Here is a 26,572-nt window from a genome sequence, read left to right as displayed (position 1 = left end):
TGCAGCAGGCGGAGGTATCTAGCCAAAGAAGTGGAAATCCGGCGAAGTATCAGAGGAAAGGGCAATGATTAAATTAGACAGAGTAGTCATCTGAATTGGATCATTAAGAAGGGACACTTGTCCCTAAGGGGGCAGAAACTTGAGTATAGGCTGGTAGAGAAACAGAAGAAACGGTCTCCCAATCAAGACGCTGTCATCTGTCTCATCTCACACATCCAGCGGATGTGTAAGGTAAGGGCTGAGAAAAGGTCGGGACTAAGAAGAGGTCAAGAAAGGCAAATTAGGAAGTAAGTAATGACAGCTTAGCAACTTTTTGGAAGACAGACGAGGGCGGAATTTCAGACTGAGAAGGGAGAACAGTGAAAGCAAGGCAGTTGCGCGTGAAAAAAAGGCAGAAGAAAAAAAGGCAGAAGGGTTTCAGACGACGAGATTCGAGGGACGCCGAATGCTAGTGTTTGGAGATCTACTGGTTCTGATCTAAGGATACAAGTCCCTCAGCATATAGATTTCTGCTTTTTCACGTCACTACGTGAAACACGGCACGTAGAGTGTTCATCTCACACACTGCCATTTATGAGGGTGCTAACTGCAACTTCCAGTAATAAGGCAGCGGTTTCCTATGTTCCAAATAGGAACATATTCCTGTTGCGAAGGGCAGCAGCAGGACTTCGGAACCCGCCAGCCGTACCAGCCCTTCGCTGGAATATCCGCGCAGGCGCGCATAAAGGACTCGGAAGTGCGGGCGGAAGTTGGGGCGGAAGTTGTGTCGGAGCACTTTAGGGAAGGGACCTGCGGAGTAAACAGTTACTGTGCAGACGCTTGTGGGTGATTTCGGAGGGGCCCGCCACCATGAACCGCCTCCAAGACGACTATGACCCGTACGCAGTTGAGGAGCCTAGCGACGAGGAGCCGGCTTTGAGCAGGTGGGCCCCTGTCCCGCCGCGTCCCCCTGCCTCTCCCCGGCCCCCGAGGCTTCGGACCAAGGTCAGACCTCAGCCTTCCGACTCGCTGCGCTTGTCGGGCCCGTGCGGATACTCCGTCCAGTTGTTCGGGACCCTGTTGCACCCCGCTGTCGTCTGTGGGACTCCGCCGGGGGTTCTGGTGAGGTCTTGCAGTCACGGGGGAGGCAGGATCGAAATTGGCGCAGGGAAGGGCTATAGTCTGTATTCTGGAATTACGCATAAGATTCAAAAGCCGTGAAGTCGAATGCAGCTTACCAGCACTGTGACTGAGGGCGAGTCCCTTGTCGTCGGTTTCTCGTTTCTAAAAAGGAGGTATAACAAGCATATCGCGAGTTAGTTGTGAGGCACTTGGGACTTACTGTGAATTGAACATCATGAAGGTTAAACTGCCGTAGACAGAAATTAGGGGATAATTAACCTTTTTTTTTCTTCTTTTTTTGTTGAGCATCTATTGAATGCTTGCTGTGGGCTACAGAGATCAGACATAAGATTTTTGTCTTTGACAGGTTTAATAGTAAAATAAGGTAACATAAGATAGATACGTATCTTGCGAGATATATGTCTGGGAAATAAACTTGTATTGCAGAAGAGCGCTGTAGAAAAAGATGATCTGGGATAGTTACAGATGAAGTTCCACGGGAATTTCCAGAACGGATGGATTAATCCTACCTGAGGGAAACTTGCAGTTATGTTGACTAGAGATTTCCAGGCAGGTTTAGCCATTTTTAAAGCTGTCAGCAGATCCTGTTCATAAACTTTAAAATATTCTGTCCGACTAGTTTTCTGTGAAACTGTTTTTCCTTTAATCACAGTGCTTCTTCATACTATCCTGGGGAGGGTTTATAGGCATGGGAAATCAGACTGCTGTAAAGATTTCTGTTGTGGGAAGTGAGGATGGATTCCAGGATTCCCTTATAAAGAGTTTCATTTATGGGCCCAGTCTGTGAAAGTAGGCCTCAATTAGTAATTCAGTTTGATTGGTTTCAGTGTTTCCTGAACTTGAGTTATTCTTCCATTATCATTCCCATATTCACCCTTGTTATTACTTATTTAATATTTTTCTTTAAGTCAATTTACATTTTTGTAGTTAAATGCCTTCTTTTTCTTTGGCTCACAGTTTGTGGGATCTTAGTTCCCTAACCGGGGATTGAACCTGGGCCCCCAGCCGTGGAAGCACAGAGTCCTAACCACTGGATCACCAGGGAATTCCCATGTAGTTAAATATTTATAAGGAGACTTTATATTCCTGTGATAGTTGCAACTGATAAGGTAACTGTAACTATAAATACTTTGAAAATGAAACAATGTTATTAGCTGAAAACAATGCTTGTTTTCGAAAGGGAGTTTATGTTAGGTGTTTAAGAGATGTCTGTCAGGATTTGATTTTACTCTATCTAGAAGTGAATCCTTTATCGCCTGTTACTGTTTCATGGAAGCTGGCAGAACACATGAGTCTCCCGAGTAAGAGGCACCTCATAGGAGAGCAAGCAATCTGAGCAGCATGCTTGTGTTGGCTGCTTTTGCTTGCAACTCCTGTCTATAGGAGTTACATGGAGAGGTCCAGATGGCTGCTGCATGTTCGGTGGGTTGGTGTCATAGCCGAGGACCACTTGGGCCTGGAGAATGCACCTTTTACAGCAGGCAGTAAATATGTCACTAGATGCCGGTAACCCCTTCTCCACGTCCTGGTTGTGACCATCAAAAATATCTCTAGCTATGCCAGATGTTCCCTAGGAGGCAAAATTGCCCCCAGTTGAAGAGTACTGTGGTAGTTCAGGGGTAATAGTGAAAGCTAAGGCTGAAATGATAAGTTGAAACCAGATTGTGGAAGATTCTTTTGAATGCTGTACTCAAAGTTTTGGTCATGAATGATTTTCTTTTGGATTTGGGTAGTGATGTGATCGCTGAGGAAGGCTTTCTTATCTCTCCTGGCTATTCTTTGGAACTCTGCATTCAAATGGGGATATCTTTCCTTTTCTCCTTTGCTTTTTGCTTCTCTTTTTTTCACAGCTATTTGTAAGGCCTCCTCAGACAACCATTTTGCCTTTTTGCATTTCGTTTCCATAGGGATGGTCTTGATACCTGTCTCCTGTACAATGTCACGAACCTCCGTCCTTAGTTCATCAGGCTCTCAGATCTGTCTATCAGATCTAGTCCCTTAAATCTATTTCTCATTTCCACTGTATAGTCATGAGGGATTTGATTTAGGTCATACCTGAATGGTCTAGTGGTTTTCCCTACTTTCTTCAGTTTAAGTCTGAATTTGGCAATAAGGAGTTCATGACCTGAGCCACAGTCAGCTCCTGGTCTTGTTTTTGCTGACTGTATAGAGCTTCTCCATCTTTGGCTGCGAAGAATGTAATCAATCTGATTTCGGTGTTGACCATCTGGTGATGTCCATGTGTAGAGTCTTCTCTTGTGCTGTTGGAAGAGGGTGTTTGCTATGACCAGTGTGTTCTCTTGGCAAAACTTTTATTAGCCTTTGCCCTGCTTCATTCCGTACTCCAAGGACAAATTTGCCTGTTACTCCAGGTGTTTCTTGACTTCCTACTTTTGTATTCCAGTCCCCTATAATGAAAAAGACATCTTTTTTGGGTGTTAGTTCTAAAAGGTCTTGTAGGTCTTCATAGAACCGTTCAACTTCAGCTTCTTCAACATTACTAGTTGGGGCATAGACTTGGATTACGGTGATATTGAATGGTTTGCGTTGGAAACAAACAGAGATCATTCTGTCATTTTTGAGATTGCATCCAAGTACTGCATTTTGGACTCTTGTTGACTATGATGGCTACTCCATTTCTTCTAAGGGATTCCTGCCCACAGTAGTAGATATAATGGTCATCTGAGTTAAATTCACCCATTCCAGTCCATTTTAGTTCGCTGATTCCTAGAATGTCAGCATTCACTCTTGCCATCTCCTGTTTGACCACTTCCAATTTGTCTTGATTCATGGCAAATTCCAAATATGGCTATTCCAGAGAATAGCCAGGAGAGATAAGAAAGCCTTCCTCAGTGATCAGTGCAAAGAAATAGAGGAAAACAACAGAATGGGAAAGACTAGAGATCTCTTCAAGAAAATTAGAGGTATCAAGGAAACATTTCAGGCAAAGATGAGTTCGATAAAGGACAGAAATGGTATGGACCTAACAGAAGCAGAAGATATTAAGAAGAGGTGGCAAGAATACACAGAAGAACTGTACAAAAAAGATCTTCACGACCCAGATAATCACAATGGTGTGATCACTGACCTAGAGCCAGACATCCTGGAATGTGAAGTCAAGTGGGCCTTAGAAAACATCACTACAAACAAAGCTAGTGGAGGGTACTCTTTTGCCCCCTTCTGATGCCTATGTCAGAAGCTTTCTCTATCTCCTTTATACTTTAATAAAAGTTTATTACACAAAAGCTCTGAGCGATCCAGCCTCGTCTTTGGCCCCGGATTGAATTCATCTTCTCCGGAGGCCAAGAATCCCGCGTCTTATCGTTCAGCAACAACCTTTCATCTTGGGGGCTTGTCCGGGATACTTCTGGACAAGATGGGCCTGATAATCTATGTGAGCCTACTTCTGCTGACTCCAGAAATCCTGTGTCTGCCGTTTGATCCTCAAGACAATGCCTTCCTGTCCTGGGCTCACTCCTATGCTGCATTCAACAATCGGTCTAACTGCTGGGTCTGCGGAGCACTCCCCACTTCATTAGTGGAAGGCTTCCCGTGGTGGAAATCTCCACTTCAAGGAAAAGACTTTCTCCAAGTCTGCGAATACCTTCGACAACAATCACATGTGATACCTCTTCTTAAACTGATGACATCTAACAACCTTAAGATGGACTGATGTAACTATGGAGATAATGTGGCTTTTCATTTTGATTTTAACTTGGTTTAATGACTATTTTGCCTTACATCTGTAACTGTATAATGGGGCTTTCTAACCATATAAAAGCTTTTAATTTACAATTAGTTGTCCGAGCTCCTATGAGTGCCACAGCCTCCTCCAACTATTACTTGGAGCCCCTGGATCAGACATCCTCACTATGAGGATTAGGAGAATATGTTGCCTCACCAATTTAGGGACAACGCCCCTTGTCAGCTCGGAAGCAGTTATGGAATGAGAACGACGCCCCTTTTCCCTAGGCAACATAATTCTCCTAAAAGAAAGGGGGGGGAATGAGAGAGTCATTTCCTAGGCAGGTTGATAAGAAGTCTAGGGGTCCCCAAGGAAAGAGAGGTCTGGGATATTCAAGGAGGAAGAAAGGACAAACTTTTTTTCTCTTCTACCATCCTTAGGATTATATAACAATGTATCCTGCCTGAGGACAGTCTTTGGATTAAACCCTCTGGCTAATTCTGTTATCTTAAAATGTAAATTATGGGAGTGGGTCTGGTGAGGTCTTTGCAACCTCCAGACATTCTTTGGATTCATTGGAGAGTATATAACTCCATTGCTAATACTAGCAAAGGGGTACTCTTTTGCCCCCTTCTGATGCCTATGTCAGAAGCTTTCTCTATCTCCTTTATACTTTAATAAAACTTTATTACACACACACACACACACACACAAAAGCTAGTGGATGTGATGGAATTCCAGTTGAGCTCTTTCAAATCCTGAAAGATGATGCTGTGAAAGTGCTGCACTCAATATGCCAGCAAATTTGGAAAACTCAGCAGTGGCCACAGGACTGGAAAAGGTCCGTTTTCATTCCAATCCCAAAGAAAGGCAAAGTCAAAGAATACTCAAACTGCCGCACAGTTGCACTCATCTCACATGCTAGTAAAGCAATGCTCAAAATTCTCCAAGCCAGGCTTCAGCAATACGTGAACCAGGAACTTCCAGATGTTCAAGCTGGTTTTAGAAAAGGCAGAGGAACCAGAGATCAAATTGCCAACATCTGCTGGATCATCAAAAAACCAAGAGAGTTCCAGAAAAACATCTATTTCTGCTTTATTAACTACGTCAAAGCCTTCGACTGTGTGGATCACAATAAACTGTGGAAAATTGTGAAAGAGATAGGAATACCAGACCACCTGACCTGCCTCTTGAGAAACCTGTATGCAGGTCAGGAAACAACAGTTAGAACTGGACATGGAACAACAGACTGGTTCCAAATCAGAAAAGGAGTACGTCACAGCTGTATATTGTCACCCTGCTTATTTAACTTATATGCAGACTACATCATGAGAAATGCTGGCCTGGAAGAAGCACAAGCTGGAATCAAGATTTCTGGGAGAAATATCAGTAACCTCAGATATGCAGATTACACCACCCTTATGGCAGAAAGTGAAGAGAAACTAAAAAGCCTCTTGATGAAAGTGAAAGAGGAGAGTGAAAAAGTTGGCTTAAAGCTTAACATTCAGAAAACTAAGATCATGGCATCTGGTCCCATCACTTCATGGGAAATAGATGGGGAGACAGTGGAAACAGTGTCAGACTTTATTTTTTTGGGCTCCAGAATCACTGCGAATGGTGACTGCAGCCATGAAATTAAAAGACGCATACTCCTTGGAAGGAAAGTTATGACCAACCTAGATAGCATATTAAAAAGCAGAGACATTACTTTGCCAACAAAGGTCCATCTAGTCAAGGCTATGGTTTTTCCAGTGGTAATGTATGGGTGTGAGATTGGACTGTGAAGAAAGCTGAGCGCCGAAAAATTGATGCTTTTGAACTGTGGTATTGGAGAAGACTCTTGAGAGTCCCTTGGACTTCAAGGAGATCCAACCAGTCCATCCTAAAGGAGATAAGTCCTGGGTGTTCATTGGAAGGACTGATGCTGAAGCTGAAACTCCAATACTTTGGCCACTTCATGTGAAGAGTTGACTCATTGGAAAAGATCCTGATGCTGGGAGGGATTGGGGGCAGGAGGAGAAGAGGATGACAGAGATGGCTGGATGGCATCACCGACTCGATGGATATGAGTTTGAGTAAACTCTGGGAGTTGGTGATGGACAGGGAGGCCTAGCGTGCTGTGATTCATGGGGTCGCAAAGAGTTGGACACGACTGAGCAACTGAACTGACTGACTGAGTGATGTGGTAAGAGTTCTTTAGGAATAACATGCTGGCCCTGAATAACCTCAGGGTTCAGGGTGGAAGGAAGCAGAAGAGTTTTGAGACCTAGAGATCCTTAGGCCATGGTGGTCCAGGCAGAGAACCTGAGTGAATATAGAGGTGATGGAGAAAGGGAGTATGCTAGTCAAGATGGGGAATTTTCTTGGGAGTAAAATCTGAATAAGGCCTCTGTCATTAGCAAAATTGATTGGCATGAGTTGTATTATTCATACCTCCTTCTGGTGTGTTAATAGACGAGAAAAATAGTGAAGCAAAACCCATGAATAGTCTGTAACTGTTCATCAGACCATGAATAATTGAACATTATATATGTACTATTGACTGTATTAGAAATGTCTTAGGCATTTTATCTTGATAACATTTCATTTCCTCTGATACCTGGTTTAATTCCATACTGCTATTGATGGGGAGACCCAGGCACAAAAGGCCAAATTGGCATAAATTGCTCAGGAGAATTTGCAATATAATTTAGGTCTCTCTCTCTCTTTTTATAGTTCTCTGTAGCACTGTGCCTTTTAAACTGTGATATTTGCTTACTGTCTGTTAACATTTTGTGTGGATATATTAGCTGTCTGTTTACATATATTAAGTTTTATTTAAGTGTCCAGAGTTTAAAACAAATGCCCAGTAAAATTTTCATTGCTGATGGAATTACGAATTGGTGCAGTACACTTGGAAAGTAATGTGATAATTCCAGAAGTCAGAAATATGTTTGTGTCTAATTTTAGACATTTAACCTAAGGAAATCAACAGAAGCAGAATTATATATACAGAGCTATTCATTGTATGTGTTTAATAGCAAGGACAAATAACTATACCGCATATGTAAGAGGAAACGGTATGCAGATATTAAAAAATATGTTTGGAAATATGCAGAAATGGTTGAAGTGAGAAGAGCTGGATGTAATGACAGCTGAATCCAGTGCAACCTTATAAAACTTAAAATTGTTGGGCAGTGGGAACGATAGGTGTTTTAAGTTATTTTAATACTTTAATATTCATGTTCTTTGTGATTTAAATGTGTTCTAGTTCTGAAGATGAGGTGGATGTGCTTTTACATGGAACTCCTGACCAAAAACGAAAACTTATCAGAGAATGCCTTACTGGGGAAAGTGAGTCCTCTAGTGAAGATGAATTTGAAAAAGAAATGGAAGCTGAGTTAAATTCTACCATAAAAACAATGGAGGACAAGTTATCTTCTCTAGAAACAGGTAAACTTTGAGTTAGATTTTCACATAGATATTTTTCTAAGCTCCGTCACGGCCGAGAGCCTTTTTGCGTTCTGCTGTGTCCCCAGCACTTTCAGTCAGAGCCCAGTAAACACGTCTTGAGTGAATGGATACATGCACTTGGCAGCCTGAGCGTAGTTTTCTTTCATTGCTAGTGCAGAATTTTCCTGTGGTGCTGGAAAGAGACTGTTAAGCGCTGTTTACTTATATGATTTCCTTTTGTACTTTTTACCCTAGGATAAAGAAAGAAAGACACATTAGCTTATAGAAGTACTTTTTAGGTTATATAGCACTGATAGAGCAGATTGAGTAATGTGTCACCACAAATTCCTGTCTTAGTAAGTAATGAAATACACTTGATTTTGATGCATAGTCTGTTATGTAAAATGTACCTGACTTGAAAACTGTTTGTGAAAGTAGGACTCCTCTGCATTGGTTTCCATGTTGTTATTCTATATATTAACTGTTAAGAATTGAAAGCATATATGATAATGATAAAAGCAAAGGTAGATATTAATTAAGAGGAAGAATTAGGGATGCAGACATATGATGACATAAGTATAGGTAATGTCATGGCACTAGGCATGACTGAGGAGAGGAGGAACATATCCTTGACTCATTCCTCCTGACTCTTTGTAGAGCTCTTATTTGCTTTTTTCTAAAGTCCCTTAAAACAAGATGTTTATTTCCTGTTCTCTACAGTAGACTGCATGGCTGAAAGGTAGAGATATCTATACTGGTAACTTGAAAATATGGCTGTTTTGTTTAATTAGATGTGCTTTTATCATTATCACATGTGCTTTCAGTCTCTTTATGGCAAGGGAAGGAGAATAATTTTCTCATGATTTGGAACACTTATTCAAGGATGAGAAGTTCTCTGTAATTGCATAGGGCACAGAAATCCAGTAAGTCACTGACTCCAGTAAGTCATTGACATGAAAGTATTTTTCCACTGAAATGAAATTGGGAATGAGCCGATAGCAGTTTGAAGTGATGGAAGAATGTATGGACTTTTCTATCTTGTCAATTCTGCATGTTTCAGTCTTTAAACTTCTTTTATGGTTTGACTAGGGACTTCAGGAGATGGAATAGTTGGAACAGCTCCGACAAAGTACTATGACAATATATATTTTGATTCTGATTCTGAAGATGAAGACAAAGCAGGTAAGGAACATGTTTACCAGGTTTAGCAGTTATATTTTATGAAAGACGTTTTACCTAGCAATTTGATATTAGGTTTTCCCTTTGAGTTTTATCTTTTAAGAAATTGCAGGCAGTTGATGTGAAAACAAAAGCAGGACTGTACATAGAACAGGTGGAAACACACACACTTGAGGACCTGGGACTAGGGCGGCGTGCAGAGGCACATCTGGGGAGAGGAAGAGAGTCCTGACTCAGTATCTCTCTCCTCAAGGCTCTCGGCCTCCTTTTCCTTCAGGGTCCTTTAGCACAGTAGCTTTTGCTTTCACAACTGCAGATAGTTTCTAGGTTTTACTCTCTTGTAGAATTTTCCCTAAGTTGTTGCTTTAAAAAAAAAAATCAACCTCTCTGTTCTTTGAAATTGATTTTATATAAATTAAAATTTATTTTGGGGGGGCTGTAGTGTGTCTTCGTTGCTGCATGCAGGCTTTCTCTAGTTGTGGCGAGCAGGGGCTCCTCTTGGTTGTGGTAGTGGGCTTCTTATTGCAGTGGCTTCTCTTGTGGAGCATAGGCTCTAGGCAGCGGGCTGAGGCTTTAGTTGCTCTGCAGCATGTGGGATCTTCCCAGACGAGGGATGGAAGCGGTGTCTCTTACGTTGCAAGGCAGATTCTTAACCACTGGACCACCAGGGAAGCCCCTGATTTTGTGTAAATTTTGAGCAAAGTTTAATGACAAGAGCTAAAACTAAATTATATCAGTAGTTATGATGGAATACATACATAATTTATAAGGTAAAGAAATGATTTTATATTTTTATATGTTGTTACATAAATACTGACCTGCTCAGGTAGGTCTAGTGTATGTAGATGATCTTAGTGATTCCCCCCCCACCTCATTTTTGTTCTCATTTCAGTAGCATTTTATATATGAGAACTTATGGAAAATTTAAGACATCAAAAATAGTTTCTAAGGAATTCGCTGGTGGTCCAGTGGTTGAGATTCCATGCTTCCACTTCTGGAAGTCTGGGTTTGATCCCTGGTCTGGGAGCTAAGATTCTGCAAGCCAAGCAGTGCAGCAAAAAAAAAAAAAAAAAAAAATTAGTGTCTATTCTTGACTTGATTTGAGTGGCTTTTTTGAGACTCTGACTTCTCATTATTTGAACTCGGTCCTGAACTTTATTTGGAGGAATAGTTTAAAAAAATTTTTTTTAGGAAAGTAGAAAAAATGCGTACCTTAGGAAATAGGATTCTTCATTTTGTGTAAAAGAGGTGTGAATTTTAGACATGCTACTTAGCCATATTCTTAACATTTTCAAAATTAGCACAAGTGACCAAGAAAAAAAAGAAGAAACAACACAGAATTCCAACAAATGATGAATTACTATATGATCCTGAAAAAGATAACAGAGATCAGGCCTGGGTTGATGCACAGAGAAGAGGGTAAGAAATTTAACATTTCAAATCTTTAGGGAAAATGATCAAAAAGTGATTTTCACTGTACTCACATTTTGAGTGTGTGTGTGTATGTTCATAGAGACTTTACTGGTGGCAAAGATGGTAAAGGATCTGCCTGGAATGCAGGAGACCCGGGTTCGATATGCAGACTTGCATAAAGAAAGTTTGAGAAAAAAACTACTGAATGTTTTGAAAATGAAAAGCAAATTTCAGTCAGGCCGTTGGTTATTTATTTTTATTTGAAATATAGCATCACAGACTCAATGGACTTGAATCTGAGCAAACTCTGGGTGATAGTGAAAGACAGGGAAGCCTGCCATGGGGTCACAAAGAGCTGAACACGACTCAGCCACTGAACAGCAACAACATAGTTGATTTACAATGTTATGCCAATCTCTGCTGCAGCAAAGTGACTCAGTTATATACATGTATACATTCTTTAGACCATTTATTTTTTAAAAACTGTTGTTGAATTCAAACTGCTGTAGCTAATCAAGTCTCTGCCTTCAAGAAACAAACCTGACTTTTTTCAAATAAGCAATATAAAATTACTTAGAGATTAAAAGTTCATGTAGGAAATTCCCTGGAAGTCCGGTGGTCAGGACTCCATGTTTCCACTGCAGGGTGCTCAGGTTCGATTCCTGGTTGGAGAACTGAGATCCTGCATGCCACAGCATGGCCAAAAGTAAAAGAGTTTATGTGGATTAAGAGTGGATGTTATGTTTTCTATTTGAATACTTGAATCATGTTTACAAATTTGACTTTTTAAAGTTGAGGTAAAACACAAGACATAATGTTAACCATTTTGAAGTTAACAGTTCAGTGGCATTTAGTGTGTTCACAGTGTGTGAACATTAGGTGTGCAACCACTGCCTATGTTTATTTCAAACCATTTCCATCATTCCAAGAGAAAACCATACTCTCTTTCAAATTTGATTTCATAAAGATCGATTTATCATAAAAATGAAAGCTGAAAGCTTATCACTATTACCTAATGTTACCCTAGCCTGCCTAAACTTCAGAATCTCCTGGTGAGAGTGAAATGCAAACCCTTGAGTCCTGCTCTAGGAGGTTTTGATTCATCAAGGGTGGGGCCCAGGATGTTGTTGTCCAGTCCAGAGGGAATGTGATGCTGTGTGGGTCTTTGTGCACCACCTTTTAGCTTCCACTCTCCTACTTTGTCTTTTTTTCCTCTCCCAGTTTCACCCATGCACCACTTAAAACTGCCTCTTGCATTTATGTGAAGAGTAGTTTTCATACCTACAGTGTGAAATGAACATTTTAAGTGCTACGAGTCCGGTTGAAATAATTAAGGAGCTTATGATCTGGCTCCTGATTCTGGTTGTCAGTGACTTAAGATGGAATGTATTTTCATTGTTACATAATCTTGAGAAGTAACATTTTAGTATCTTACTCACATTCCTGTGTCAAGCAGTAGCTGTCTTTTAGGACCACAGAAACCCTCTTCAGGTAATGAATTCAGTACATTTTAAGCACCACAGGGACAGTGATCATACCTGTCTTGTTCAGTGCTGTATCCCAAGCATCTTGCACATTGTCATATGGATACTCACTATCTGTTGAATGAATAATTTAGTTATTTTCTTGGGGTTTGAAAATTTTCAAGCATTTGGAGGTATTTAACAACAATTATGAAATATATACCACATGTTCTCAGTATTTTTCCCCACGTAAAAGAGTTTAGAAAGTAATGCCAAGTGTTTTTGTTTTTGCAGTTCAGTTTTTTGAAGTTTCCCATAAGCCCCCCTTTTTTTTCTTTCCATAAGCCCCTTTTAAGAATATATCCTTTTATACTTTAGTGTCTTCGTGAGTAGATTCATACTTTATTTTTTCAATCAGCACATATTTGTTGAGCACTTACTATATCCCAGACACTGTTTCAGACTCTTGAAATACAGAAGGGGACAAAACAGAGTAAGATTCTTAGGCACTTAGAGCTTACAGTGCTCGCTTTTTAAAAGTAGCTTTATTGATGTGTGTGTGTTTAATTAGTAAACTTTTTTAGAATAATTCTAGATTTACACAAAAATGCAGCTGGTAATACAGAGAATTTCCTTATTACTTCCCCCCACCAACAGCAAGATGACCTGACTGTCCTGACCACTGAACTGTCGGGGAATTCCCAGATTTCCTTAGTTTTTTTTTTTTTTTTTCAATTAGCAATAATTGCGCCTCGGATAAACCTCATTGGCTACGATACTGCCACTGCGCAAAGCTGATTTCCTTAGTTTTTATTCTAATATTCATTTTCTCTTCCAAGAGCCCATCTGGGATACCATGTTACATTTAGTTGTTATGTCTACTGAGGCTTTTCTTGGCTATGAGTTTCTCAGACTTTCCTTGGTTTTGATGACTAAGTTTTGAGGAGCATGGATCAGGAATATTGTGGGAGGCTCCCCTATTGGAATTTATCTAATGCTTTTCTCATGATCAGACTGGAATTAGAGATTTTGGGGAGAAAGACCACAGAGGTGAAGTGCCATTTTCATCACTTCGTATCGAGGGTACATACTATCAAACATGATTTAGTTCCTTAGCTGTAAAGTTACTCTTTCCACACCTTTCTGTACCTTCTGTTTGGAAGGATGTCATTATGTTTAGCCTAGACTTAAGGAGTCTGGAGTTATGTTCCACCTCCTTGAGGGGAGAGTATCTTCATAAATTATTTGTAGTTCTTACATATGGGAGATGTGTCTGTTCTCCCCCATTTATTTACATATTAAGTCATTTATGTCAGCATGGAGTCATGGGTATTTATTTATACTTTGCTTATAATTTAACACTATTTTATTTCAGTGCACTAATTGTTTTGATTTCAGTCATCAGGGGCTCTTTGAGTTGGCTCCTGTGCCCCTTTAACATACTCGTCTCGTGGATTTTTGGTTTTGTTTTTTCTTTTTGAGCACTGCTTTACTTTCTGGCACTACAGAATGTTCCAGGTATACCTTATGTGCTTCATTCCTAGAATTAACCATTTCTCTAAAGGGTACTGATTTCTTCTATTGAAAAGTGCCATTAGAAAGGAAGATCTGGCTTTAATGTGCTTCCCCCTTCCTCTTTCTTTTTCTGTTCTAGGTACCATGGTTTTGGAATGCAGCGACCACGTCAACAGCAGCAGCCTGTTCCGAACAGTGATGCTGTCTTGAATTGTCCTGCCTGCATGACTACACTGTGTCTTGATTGCCAGAGGTAACTGATAAAGGGTAACGACACACACATAAACACATGCATGAAAATAAAACCACTTGGTGGTCCTTGTTTAAATCCGAAATAGACTTTTGAGGTACTTAGGAATTCTGATAAAGTCCTGTCCTCATATATCCCTTGTGCTGCTTGACTAATCTTTATACAAATAATTTTGGTTATATGTAGTCTGGCTAGCTTTTTTTTTTTTTTTTTTTTGACTTGCTTTTTTAATAAAGTACTTGCCAGTGCTGATAAGGATTCAGTAAAACTGCATATATGTTGTATGATGATGAAATCTCTCAAATAGACTCATTTTTTTCTATTGTGATAATATAAAATTTACTATTTTTAAGCATTTAAAAATGTTGCTGTAAGAGTATTTCATTTGAATGTTCAATTTATTGTCAGCTAGACCATTTAAGAATTAAAAAAAAATGTTTTCCCAGCTTTATTGAGATGTAATTGACATATACCATTATATAAGCTTTAGACATACAGTATACAGTGTAATTATTAGATATTCAAATATATTGCAGGATGATTACCACAATAAGGTTAGTTAACAGGCATCACCTCACATAGTTCCCTTTTTTTGGTGGTGAAAACTTAAGATCTACTCTCAGCATTTTTTAAGTATGTAATACAGTGGGAGACTTGGGTTCGATCCCTGGGTTAGGAAGATCCCCAGGAGGAGGTCATGGTAACCCACTCAGTGTTCTTACCTGGAGAATCCCAAAGGAGCCTGGTGGGTTACAGTCCATGTGATTGCAAAGAGTCAGACACGACTGAGCAACTATGTGTTCTTACCTGGAGAATCCCAAAGGAGCCTGGTGGGTTACAGTCCATGTGATTGCAAAGAGTCAGACACGACTGAGCAACTAAGCGCGTGCGCGCGCGCACACACACACACGCACGCACGCACACACACACACACACACACACACACACACACACACACACACCCACCCACCCACCCCCAATAAACGCAGCACGTTGTTAACTATAGTCATCATGCTGTGCATGCATCTCCAGATTAAATCATTTTAACTGGAAGTTTGTATCTTTTGACCACCTTCATCTACCTATCCTCCCCCACCAACTTTATGAGTTCAGTTGTTTGTTTTTTTCAGTTTCCACATATAAGTGAGATCATACACTATTTGTCTTTCTCTTTCTGCCTTATTTCACTTGGTATAATTCCTTCAAGCTTCATCCATGTTGTTACAAATGGCAGGATTTTTTCTTTTTCATGGCTGATTAATATTCTATTGTGTGTATATACCTTTTTTTCTTTATTCATTCATCGGTTGATGGACATGTATGTTGTTTCCACATCTTGGCTGTTGTAAATAATGCTGTGATGGGTTTTTGGGAGGAAGACCACTGAAGTAAAGTGCCATGTTCATCACACTATATCATAGGCAACAGGCTATCAACATGATTTGTGGCTGTTAATGCTGACCTTGATCACCTGGCTGAGGCGAGGGGTCAGGTATCTCTTTGAGACAGTGTTTTCATTCCTTTGTGTACATTCCCAACAGTGGAATTGCTAGATCATATGACAGTTCTACTTTAAACTTTTTGAAGCGCCTCTGTACTGTTTTTCATGGTGGCTGTATCAATTTACATTCCTACCAGTAGTACACAAGGGTTCACTTTTGTTATCTCTTGTCTTTTTGATCATATCTATTCTATGAGGTGATATCTTACTGTAGTTTTGAGGTGATAATCTTACAGTAGTTTTGATATGTAGTTCCCTGATGGTTTGTGATAGTGAGTACCTTTTTGTGTACCCATTAGCCATTTGTATGTCTTTTTTGGAACAATGTCTATTCAAGTTCTTTGCCCACTTATTAATTGGATTTTTTATATTGAGCTCCTTATATATTTTGGAAATTAACCCCTTATCAGATACATGATTTCCTAATATTTTTTCCCATTCCATAGGTTGCCTTTTTATTTTGTTGATTGTTTCTTTGCTGTGCAGGAGTTTTTTAGGTTGATGTAGTTCCGTTTGTTTATTTTTGCTTTTGTGGCTTGTGCCTTGGGTGTCAGCTCCAAAACATTGCCAAGACCAGTGTTAAGGAGCTATTTTTTATGTTTTCTTTTAGGAGTTTTTCAATTTTAAATTTTAGTCTTTATTTCAAATTAATTTTTGTGTGTGGTGTAAGTTAAGGATCCAGTTTCATTTTTTTGCCTATGAATATTCAGTTTTCCCAATACCATTTATTGAAGAGATTGTCTTTTCCCCATTGAATATTCTTGACTTCCTTGCCAAATATTAGTTTATGGTATATCCATGGGTTTATTTCTGGGCTCTTGGTTCTGTTCTGTTGATCAATGAGTCTTTTTTTTTTTTTTATGCCAGTCCCATACTGTTTTGATTACTATACCTTTGTAGCATAGTTAGAAATCAGGAAGTGAGATGCCTCTAGCTTTGTTCTTCTTTCTCAAGATTGTTTTGGCTATTTGAGGTCTTTTATGGTTCCGTACAAATTTTAGATTTTTTTATGTTTTTATGAAAAATGCCATTGGAATTTTGATAGAGTTTGCATTGAATCTATAAAATGGCTTTGGGTGGCATAGACATTGTAGCAGTACTAATTCTTCCAGAATATGAGCATGGGATGTCTTTACATTTATTTGTGTTTTCTTCACTTTCTTTCATCACTGTCATAGTTTTCAGTGTATAAATCCTTCACCTCCTTGGTTAAATTTATTCCTAAGTATTTTATTATTTTTTTTTCCTAAGTATTTTATTATTTTTATTGTGAATAGCATTGTTTTCTTAATTTCTCAGTTTGTTGTTAGTGAAAATGCAACAGATTTTTGTTGTTTGCCTTTGTATCCTGAATCTTTACTAAATTTATTAGTCCTAACATTTTCTTGTTGGAATCTTTAGAGTTTTGTATACATAAAATCATGTCATCTGGAAACGGGGACAATTTTACTTCCTTCTTTTCTGTTTGGTTACCTTTTCTTTTTTAAACCTGATTGCTCGGACTAAGATTTCTAGAAATATATTGAATAGGAGTGGTGAGAATGGACACCTTTATCTTGTTGCCTGTTTTAACCTTTTTTTTTTAACTTTAAACTTTTTATTTTGTTTTGGGGTAAAGCTGATTGATGATATTGTGGTAGTTTCAGATGAATAGCGAAGGGACTCAGCCATATACATATATTCATCCAGTCTTCCCCAAACCCCTTCCCATTCAGGCTTGCACATAAGGTTGAACAGAGTTCCCTGTGCTATATACGGTAGGTCCTTGTTGGTTATCCATGTTAAACATAGCAGTGTGTACCTGACTTCCAGTATACAATTTAGTGACATGAACTACAGTTGCAATTGTACAGCCATCATGACTCTCCCTTTCCTGAATTTTTTCATCACTCCAGACAGAAACTGTTTCCCCATTAGGGTAAGTCACCATTCTCCATCCCTACCTATCCCAACCTCTGGTAATCTCTATTCTACTTTCCTTTTGGATTGTTCTTTGCTAGTGTATAAAAACAGCAGATTTTTATGTCTTCATTTTGCACTCTGCAACTTTGCTGCATTTATTTATTAACTCTGCTAGTTTTTTGTGTAATCTTTATAGAACTTTAAACATATAATATCATGTCATCTGTGAAAAGAGAAGATTTTATTTCTTCCTTTCCAGTTTGGATGCCTTTTATTTCTTTTTCTTACCTAATTGCACTTATTGTAACTTTCAAGTTGGATAGAAGTGATGAAATCAGGTATTTTTTGTCTTGTTCCTTGTCTTAGAGGAAAAGTTTTGTCTTTCATCATTGAGTATGATGTTAGCTATGAATTTTTCATATATGGCCTTTATTATATTGAGGAGGTTTCCTTCTATTAGTTTTTGGGTGTTTTTATTATGAAAGTGTTGAATTTTTCAAATGCTTTTGATGCATCAATTGAGAAGCTCATGTATTTTTGTATCCCCTTCATTCTATTAATCCAAATATACTCTTGCCCTTTTCCTCTCCTTTTTTTTCCAGTAGCCTTATAAATGTCTTAGTCCGTGTTCTAAATCAAGTTAACAGAAACTAAATGATGATGCAGGTGGTAGATTTGTTCTAGTCACTGAGTAGCCAGATGTAGTTTTACTCTTACTAGCTAACTTGAGGTTTCTGATCATCTGCAACAATGAATTTTTGTACTCTCCATTTGAACTCTTAAGCTTTTTGTATATAAATTGACTCCTAGAATAGGAAATAAAGAAAAAGTAAAGTACCTTTGTACTTGTTGCTTCTCTTTTAAATTAAACCATGCTGCTATGTTACAGGGTTCCTGTACCCAAAAGAAGTTGCTTCATGATCTAACAGTAGAAATTGGTCTTGGTAAAAATTGTGTTCCCTATGAATACAGGATTCCAATATGGTGGAGTATAAATGTAATTTTTATGGTCTCACCTAAAGAAGCACCAGCCTGGTGGTTGGTGGAAGAGGATAAGATCAGCGTTTAGAACCACTGGAGGCATAACTTGACTTTCTGTTTTTAGCCGAATAGATATTTCTGTTGTATGAGGTTTAAGGAGGAGAAAAGGAAAGTAACTAACTAAGTCAAGGAAAGTAGGAAAACATTAAGTTATTTGAGGAGAACACAGAAAGCATTATTTATTCTTTAGGCTATTGGAGTGAAGCCAAGAATGGACATTATAAAGTCAGATGCTCTTTAAGCTTTTAAAACTGTAGCTTTTACTAAAATAGTGACCAGAATGGCACCACCTGTAATGAGAAGAGGGCAGAGTCTCAGGCCACAACAGGAAAAGATGCAGTCAAAGATTTTTTAAACATTACCTCTCAAGTTTCCAACAACTTTTCTTCTCTTTCTGTGTTAGAAGAGCAAATCAAAAACTTTTTTTACTGAGGTAAAAGTTAGCTTTAGAGCAATAGAGTATATTCATTCTTTATTATCTATTTTTGTGACAGGTCCCTTCCTATTTTTAAAATAACTCTTAAAAGTTTTTGAATTTCTTGTTTTGTTCTCATGTTTTAACTTTGGTTGGTATTTCAGTAAGTTTTTGATAGTCTTAAAGTTTTATCTAAATGTGTAACTATTAAAATAGACCATAAATCCAAATTCTCCGTTTCATTTTCCTCTTAGGCATGAATCATATAAAACTCAATATAGAGCAATGTTTGTAATGAATTGTTCTGTCAACAAGGAAGAGATTCTGAGATACAAACCCCCAGAGAACAGGAAGAAAAGGCGAGGCCATAAGAAGATGAGGTCTAACCAAGAAGGTGCTGCGGAGGAGGCAGAGACAGATGTGGAAGAAATCTATCACCCAGTCATGTGCACCGAATGTTCCACTGAAGTGGCAGTCTATGACAAGGATGAAGTCTTCCATTTTTTCAACGTTTTAGCAAGCCATTCCTAAATAGCCAAGTTGGCATTTAATTGCCCAATGCTGTATACAAGGCAAAATACAGTTATATTCTTCCTGCATACTCATCTCAAGTGACATTCTGAGTGGTTATTTGAGGAAGCAGTGTTTTATCTTTATCTTTTTGAAAGAAAATGGTTATCTGCTTTCATCCCTCCACTTCCTTTAAAGAAAAAGAAAATTTCCCCAGTTCTGATGGGATTCATTATTCATTCCTTTTTTTGATAGATACTTGGAAACTGGGGCCTTTTATTTATTAAAGTTCTATAGAATTAAAATGTTCTAGAGTTACAGGTAACTTTTGTTTCAGAGTGCTACTTTTATTTTCTATTTTGGATATACCCTTGGTGTACTTAAACTGGAAACTGTTTCCTCACTTCTATTTATATTGTTTTTGCTTAGAAGTATGTTTATTTCTCTTCTATCCCATAGGATAGAGTGAACAATATTTAGTAACTGTTAAAATTAGGTAGAGTTAGTATGGGGGTGCCTTGGGTAATTAACATAGATAGGTCTTTCCTTAGAAGGATGGTACTTACCAGTATTCTAAACTTAATGAATTAACATAGTAAAATAGAAATTTGTGGTAAGGAAGAGCATACTCACCCTCTAGCTTTAGACTTAAAAATTCTGTTGCTGTCTCTTGTGCTACCATTTATTTCAGAATTACTGTTGCAAGCAACCAAGATATATTTTGTTTTTGCTTTTAATAATAGGAAAACCACTAGTGGCAGCTTGGAGGAAATTGCAGTGTAGGCATCTGTACATTTTAGCTTTTTAAAAAATATATGATTGGACTCTTTCCAAAAACAACATTAGGAAGCTCAGGGTCCTCTTGTTATTTTAATAGAGATGTGATAGAGTGAAAAAAAATCAGGATAAGATTAGAGAAGAGCAGTGATTTTTCCACAGAGGTCAGGGCTCAACAGAGCTTGAGGGGGACTTCTGCTTTCTTCCTCAGAGAACGATATGTCTCCAGGAGGGAAAACATCCTTTCCACCTCCCTGCCTTTTGCACTTTCTAAAAGGCTACACATAAGGCGAACTGAAACCGGTGATAGTGTGGTGTTTGTAGGAATTGGATGGAGGCAGAAGAATGATAAAGAATTTGCTTCTAGGAAATTTCCAGTGTCTTAATATCATAGTTGATCATTTTTGTGATATGCTGATATCTATCCAGTTGAATTGTGCTGGAGAAGACTCTTGAGAGTCCCTTGGACTGCACAGAGATCAAACCAGTCAACCCTAAAGGACATCAACTCTGACTATTCATTGGAAGGACTGATGTTGAAGCTGAAACTCCAATACTTTGACCACCTGATGCAAAGAGCTGACTCATTTGAAAAGACCCTGATGCTGGGAAAGATTGAGGGCAGGAGGAGAAGGGGTGACAGAGGATGAAATGGTTGGATGGCATCATCGGCTCAGTGGACATGAGTTTGAGCAAACTCCAGGAGATAGTGAAGGACAGGAAGCCTGGCGTATTGCAGTCTGTGAGGTTGCAAGGAGTGGACATGACTGAGCAACAAAAATCCAGTTGAAAGCAATATGTATACTTCTAAATATTTCAATATATATGCTTTTAAGTGTTTCAGTGTATATACTTTTAAATGTTTCAACATATTGCCAGATAATACATTAGAGAATAACACTACTAGTCTACTTATTTTAACCTTGTATTTGTCTTACTGTAACTTTGTAAGATCTCTTTCTGTGTACTATCATTGTGTCAGGAGTCTGGGCATGGCTTAGCAGTATCTTCTACTGAGGGTCCAAGAAGGTTGTAATTCATTGTTGGCCAGATTGTATTCTCATCTGAAGACTTGCCCAGGGAAGATTTCACTAACTGCTGAGCTTCCAAGCTACTGCAAGTTGTGAGGTTGTGGGACTGAGGTTGCTGTTTTCTTGCTGGATGTAGGCCAGGTGCTGCTCTCTAGAAGCCTCCTGCCAGGATGTATCTATGCTTCTGTTTTGTGTTTCCACGTGTATCATTCATGAACCCTTTGTCCCCTGCAATGGAAGCATTGCAGTTTCTTAACCACTGGATCACCAGGGAAGTTCCTGTGACTGCTTCTTTTCTGAGCCCCGTATCCTCCTTACCCGTAAATGTCTCGTCCTCACAATCGCCTAGCCCTCCCTTGCAGGAGTCACTGCCCCCTCCTCTGAACTGTTACGTAATTTGGAAATGAAGGAGGCAGGCAGTTAGGGAATGGAAGGAGAAAAGGGAGACCCTACCCCGTGTCATCAAATATTAAGATGTACGCATATCCAATGTTGAATATCTTCTCAAAAAACTTTCTGCATGGATTACCCTTGTTTTGGAAATTAATTGACTGTGTTGACTCATTAATGATTTGATACGCGTTTTAAGCAGTCATGCATATGTGAGAATTCTTGAGAAATGTAAAAATCTAATGTACTAATTATTTTCAAATATAAGGAAATTTGTATGTTTTAAAATGAAAAATTAAGTTTATATATGAATTTAATGGAACATTTTTTAATTTTGTAGTTTAATTTTCTTAAATTGGTGTCTGCCCTTTTCATGCCTAGATCTCAGGCATTTTCTTGTATATTTTCATTTCTGGAAAAGCTTGCAGGCCTTGGGCTTCCTGCCTGCAGTGTGAAATGGATAAATTGGATTTGATTGAGTCTTCCTATAAATCAGTAAGGGAATAAAAAGTTGGCAGTAGTTTATCAACATCCCATACTCAGGTAATTAAGCAATTTCAATAATTCTTAATAGCATGACAGATTTTTATTATCTTTTAATAGTTGTTGGCTAATGGGACCTAGGGAAGCATAGGAAAATTTCTTTTGCATTAAAGCAGTTCTAGGCAGATTAGTATTTATTCAGAGTGATGTATTGCCAGGGCTGCCACAACAAAATACCACAAACTAGGTGGCTTAAACAACAAATGTATTTTCTGACAGTTTAGGAGGTGGAAAGCTCAAGATCAAGGTCAGCAGGTTTGGTTTTTTGTTTTTGTTTTGAGTCTTCTTTCCCTGACTAGCAGAAGGCCACCTTCTTACTGTGTTTTCACATGATTTTTCTCTGTGTATATGCAAGTCTGTCCTCATCTCTTCTTAATAGGGAAAGCAGTTATAATGGATTAGGGCCTACCTATGTGACCTCATTTTATTGTAATAACCTCACTACAGATCCTGTCTACAAGCACAGTCACGTTATGATGCACCAGGGGTTCGGATTTCAACATACACATTTTGAGAAGATACAATTAAGCCCATAACAATTGTCATCCTTTATTTTATGCAATAGCAAACTTGATGATAAATCACACTTCAATTAAGGTAAATCTTTTTTCCTACTGTCTTTCAATGGGAATATGCTGCCCTCCCACCCCTCAGTGAAACATATCGATAGTAAGAGTAAGACCTTAAACTCAAAAGCGGAAACAGTTTTGAATTACTCTGTACCCTCCAGATCCTCCTCCCGCAATTTTGATTTTTTCTTCCTGTTTTATGAAGTCTTGTCTTTCTTCCATCCTTCTTCAAATGATGAGCATACCTTCCAGATACAGAGTTGCTCCATTTCATGTGGAAGATTCTATAACTTGGCTTCCCTTTCCCTTTTTGTCTGAGATCTCAATGAACTGTTTAGAAAAAAAAAACCACCTAATTTTATGGAAGTAGAGTTGATGTACAATATTGTACTCTGCTCTATAGCAGTGTGATTCAGATACATAGATAGGTATTCTTATCCATTATGGTTTCTTATAGAATATTGGATATATTTCCCTGTGTTGTACAGTAGGACCTTGTTTATTCTATATATAATAGTTGCATTTGCTAACCCCAGCCTCCCAACCCATCCTTCCCCCTTTCCCCTTCTCCTTAACACTACAAGTCAGCTCTTTATGTCTGTGAGTCTGTTTCTGTTTTGGTAGGTAAGTTTTCAATGAATTCTTCTTTTTCCACCTCACTATCCCCCCTCTTTTTTTGATTTATCTTTCACCTTCCTTTTTATTTTCAGTGTTACTCTGTGCTAAGGCCTAGACATACAGAGTAAGAAAGGACGCATGTTCTTTTCATGAAGTTTACTGTCCACTGAGAGAAGATGACCTTTAAAAGAAAATGCACTGACTTTAGATGGTAACTGGGAGTTGTGATTTGATGTGAGACTAAGGGGGTAGCTACTATAAGAGAGTGTGTGTGTTAAATTTAAATAGAGCTTGGAGAAGGCCTAATTAAGTGGTATTCGAGCTGAAACCTCCCCATTGAGAAGGAGAGTTACTTTACTGCAGATGGATATTTGGTTTGTTTTTTCTTCCTATTTTGCTGTTAAAAACATTGACGCTTTGAACATTCTTATACACATTTCTTCATGAATATTTCCAAGAATTTTAAGGTTAAATCTAGGAGTGTTAATTGTATGTTATACTGTATGTGAATGTTTAGTTTTCAGGATGGTGCCAAATCATTTTCCACAATAGTTATACCAATTTACATCCACGAGGGAAACAAAAGAAATTCCATTTAATAGGCTTCCCTGGTGGCTCAGTGGTGAAGAATCCGCCTGCCAGTGCAGGAGACATGGGTTCAATCCCTGATCTGGAAAGATCCCACCTGGCGAGGAGCGACTAAGCCCATGTGCCACAACTGTTGAGCCTGTCTGTGCTCTAGAGCCTGGGAGCATCAACTACTGAGCCCACGTGCCCCGAGCCTGTGCAGAGAAGCCGCTGCAGCCTTTCTGTCCAACATCTTAACGAGGCGGCGGTTGTCACAGCTGCTCTCCTGGCTTCGCTATGCCGCCCAAGGACGACAAGAAGAAGAAAGATGCCGGAAAGTTGACCAAGAAAAACAGATCCAGTGAACAAATCTGGGGGCAAGGCCGAAAAGAAGTGGTCCAAAGGCAAAGTTCGGGACAAGCTCAATAACCTAGTCTTGTTTGACAAAGCAGCATGTGACAAACTCTGTAAAGGAGTTCCCAGCTCTAAGCTTGTAACTCCAGCTGTCGTCTCCAAGATACTGCAGATTCGTGGTTCCCTGGCCAGGGCAGCCCTTCGGGAACTCCTTAGTAAAGGACTTATTAAACTGGTTTCAAAGCACAGAGCTCAAGTGATTTACAGCAGACACACCAAGGGTGGAAATGCCCTAGCTGCTGGTGAAGATGCATGAACAGGTCCCACCAACTGTACATTTTGAAAAATAAAACTTTATTAAAGAAAAAAAAACAAAACAAGAGAAGCCACTGCAATGAGAAGCCTGCAACTGAAGAGTAGCTCCACTGTTCACCAAACTGAGACAAAAGCCTATACAGCAATGAAGACCCACCCGACACAACCAAAAAAAAAAAAAAAAAAGAGAAATTCCATTTGAGAATCTCCCAAACTTCCCATAAGAATCTTCATTCTTGTCAGTACTTCACAAATTTAATTTTTACCAATCTAAATATTTATTTTTACCAATTTTTCATTGCAATTTTAATTTTATTTTCCTGATTATCTGTTTTTTATTTTACTTTTAAAAATAAATTTAAAAATACATTGTGGGTAGCAGACTTTTGTGAGTGATATATTGCAAATACTTTCTCTCATCTTGTGGCTCTCATTTCACCTTCCTCATAGTTTCTTTTAATGAAAAAAAGGGTCTTTTAAGATGATCGAATTTGTCATTTTATGGTTAACACTTTTTGTGTCTTGTTTAATAGCTTTCTCCTAACCCTGAGGTCACAGATATTCTCTATTTTCTTTGAAATGTTTCCAAAATATCTACTCATATCTAACTATTTTATCTATCACTGGTTCCTTTTTTCCTTGTGGATACTTGGCACTCTTTATTGAAAAGTCCATTCTTTCTCCAGTGACCTAAATGGCATCTGTCTTATCAAATTTCCAAGTGGGCATGGATCTACTTCTGGACTCTCCATTTGGTTTTATTGGTTGGTGGTTTTTTACCAATGCAGTGTACCGTGTTCATTTCTGTGGATTTATGGTAAGTCATGCTATTACATTTTAGAAGCAACTAGTAAAAGTTCTGTAAACCTGTTTGAGATCTTAATTGGAAATTCATTTAATCTTTAGGTCATGTTAAAGAAATTGACATCTTTACAATATTGAATCTTCCTAACAATGAGCATGATATCGCTCCACTTATGTTTCAATGAAGTTTTCTAATTTTTTACATGCCACTCTTTTTTTTTTTTTTGCATGCCACTCTTGAATACCTTTTAAAAAGATTTATTTTGTAGGTTATAAGGAGCTCATGATCTGAGCCACAGTCAGCTCCATGTACTCTTTGGAAAAGACCCGGATGCTGGGAAAGATTGAAGGTAAAAGGAGAAGGGGGCAGCAGAGGATGAGATGGTTAGATAGCGTCACTGATTCAATAGACATGAATCTGACCAAACTGGGAGGACAGGGAGTCCATGGGGTTGCAAGAGTCAGGCATGGTTTAGTGACTGAACAAATCCTAGGTCACTGGTGATTTTTATTATTTATTTAAATGGTCTATTTTTGGCTGTGCTGGGTCTTCTTGTTGCGCTGGCTTTTCTCTACTTGTGGGGAGCAAGGGCTACTCTGTTGCAGTGCGGTGGCTTCTCTTGCGAGGCCTGGGCTCTGGGGTACATGGGTTCAGTATTTGCAGTTCCCGGGCTCTAGAGCACAGGCTCAATAGTTGTGTCGCACAGACTTAGTTGCTCCAGCGCGTGTGGGATTCTCCTGGACCAGGGATCAAACCCGTGTCTCCTGCATTGGCAGATGATTCTTCACCACTGAGCCACCAGGGAAGCCCCTAAATTGTCTCTTTAAAAAAAATTGCTTTCTAAATTTGTTATATAGATATGCAACTGCTTTTTAACTTTTTTCTTTTTTTTTTTTGTTTTTTCACTGTACCATGTGGCTTGCAGGATCTTAGTTCCCTACCAAGGATTGAACCCTGGACCATGGCAGTTAAAGCACCAAGTCCTAACCATGGGACTGTCAGGGAATTCCCGATTTCTTTTTTTTTCTTAACTTTAATTTTTATACAATTGTAGATTCATAGGAAGTTGCAAAAATAGTATAGAGAGTTCCATGTATTCTTTACCCAGTTTCCCAATGCTTCTATCTTATATGGATATAGTACAGTATCAAAGACAAGAAATGGACATTGGTGCA

General features: G+C 38.8%; 1 protein-coding gene and 2 pseudogenes across 1 annotated transcript; 2 read left to right on the top strand and 1 right to left on the bottom strand.

Moving 5' to 3' along the window:
• The first annotated feature begins 773 nt into the window (after positions 1–773).
• EAPP (E2F associated phosphoprotein) lies at positions 774–24,431 on the top strand. Its single transcript, XM_065905982.1, has 6 exons — positions 774–923; positions 8,058–8,239; positions 9,329–9,421; positions 10,720–10,837; positions 13,949–14,062; positions 19,173–24,431. Exons 1-6 carry the CDS (start codon positions 850–852, stop codon positions 19,447–19,449), a joined length of 858 nt encoding a protein of 285 aa, XP_065762054.1. The 5' UTR covers positions 774–849; the 3' UTR covers positions 19,450–24,431.
• Positions 13,008–13,090, bottom strand: LOC136147720 (U4 spliceosomal RNA; annotated as a pseudogene).
• LOC136146904 (small ribosomal subunit protein eS25 pseudogene) lies at positions 24,216–25,598 on the top strand (annotated as a pseudogene).
• The last annotated feature ends 974 nt before the right edge of the window (positions 25,599–26,572 follow it).

Source organism: Muntiacus reevesi, chromosome 15 (genome assembly GCF_963930625.1).
Source record: "Muntiacus reevesi chromosome 15, mMunRee1.1, whole genome shotgun sequence".
NCBI classification, from domain to species: domain Eukaryota; kingdom Metazoa; phylum Chordata; class Mammalia; order Artiodactyla; family Cervidae; genus Muntiacus; species Muntiacus reevesi.
Note: the sequence above shows the minus strand (reverse complement) of the source record. Positions and strands in the feature narration are given on the sequence as shown.

What these genes read in the sequence shown, in the direction of transcription:
- EAPP (XM_065905982.1), top strand. Translation starts at nt 850, where the DNA reads ATGAACCGCCTCCAAGACGACTATGACCCGTACGCAGTTGAGGAGCCT. An exon ending in GTTATCTTCTCTAGAAACAG is followed by an intron (nt 8,240 to 9,328) that starts GTAAACTTTGAG and finishes TGGTTTGACTAG; the next exon opens with GGACTTCAGGAGATGGAATA. An exon ending in GTTGATGCACAGAGAAGAGG is followed by an intron (nt 10,838 to 13,948) that starts GTAAGAAATTTA and finishes TTTCTGTTCTAG; the next exon opens with GTACCATGGTTTTGGAATGC.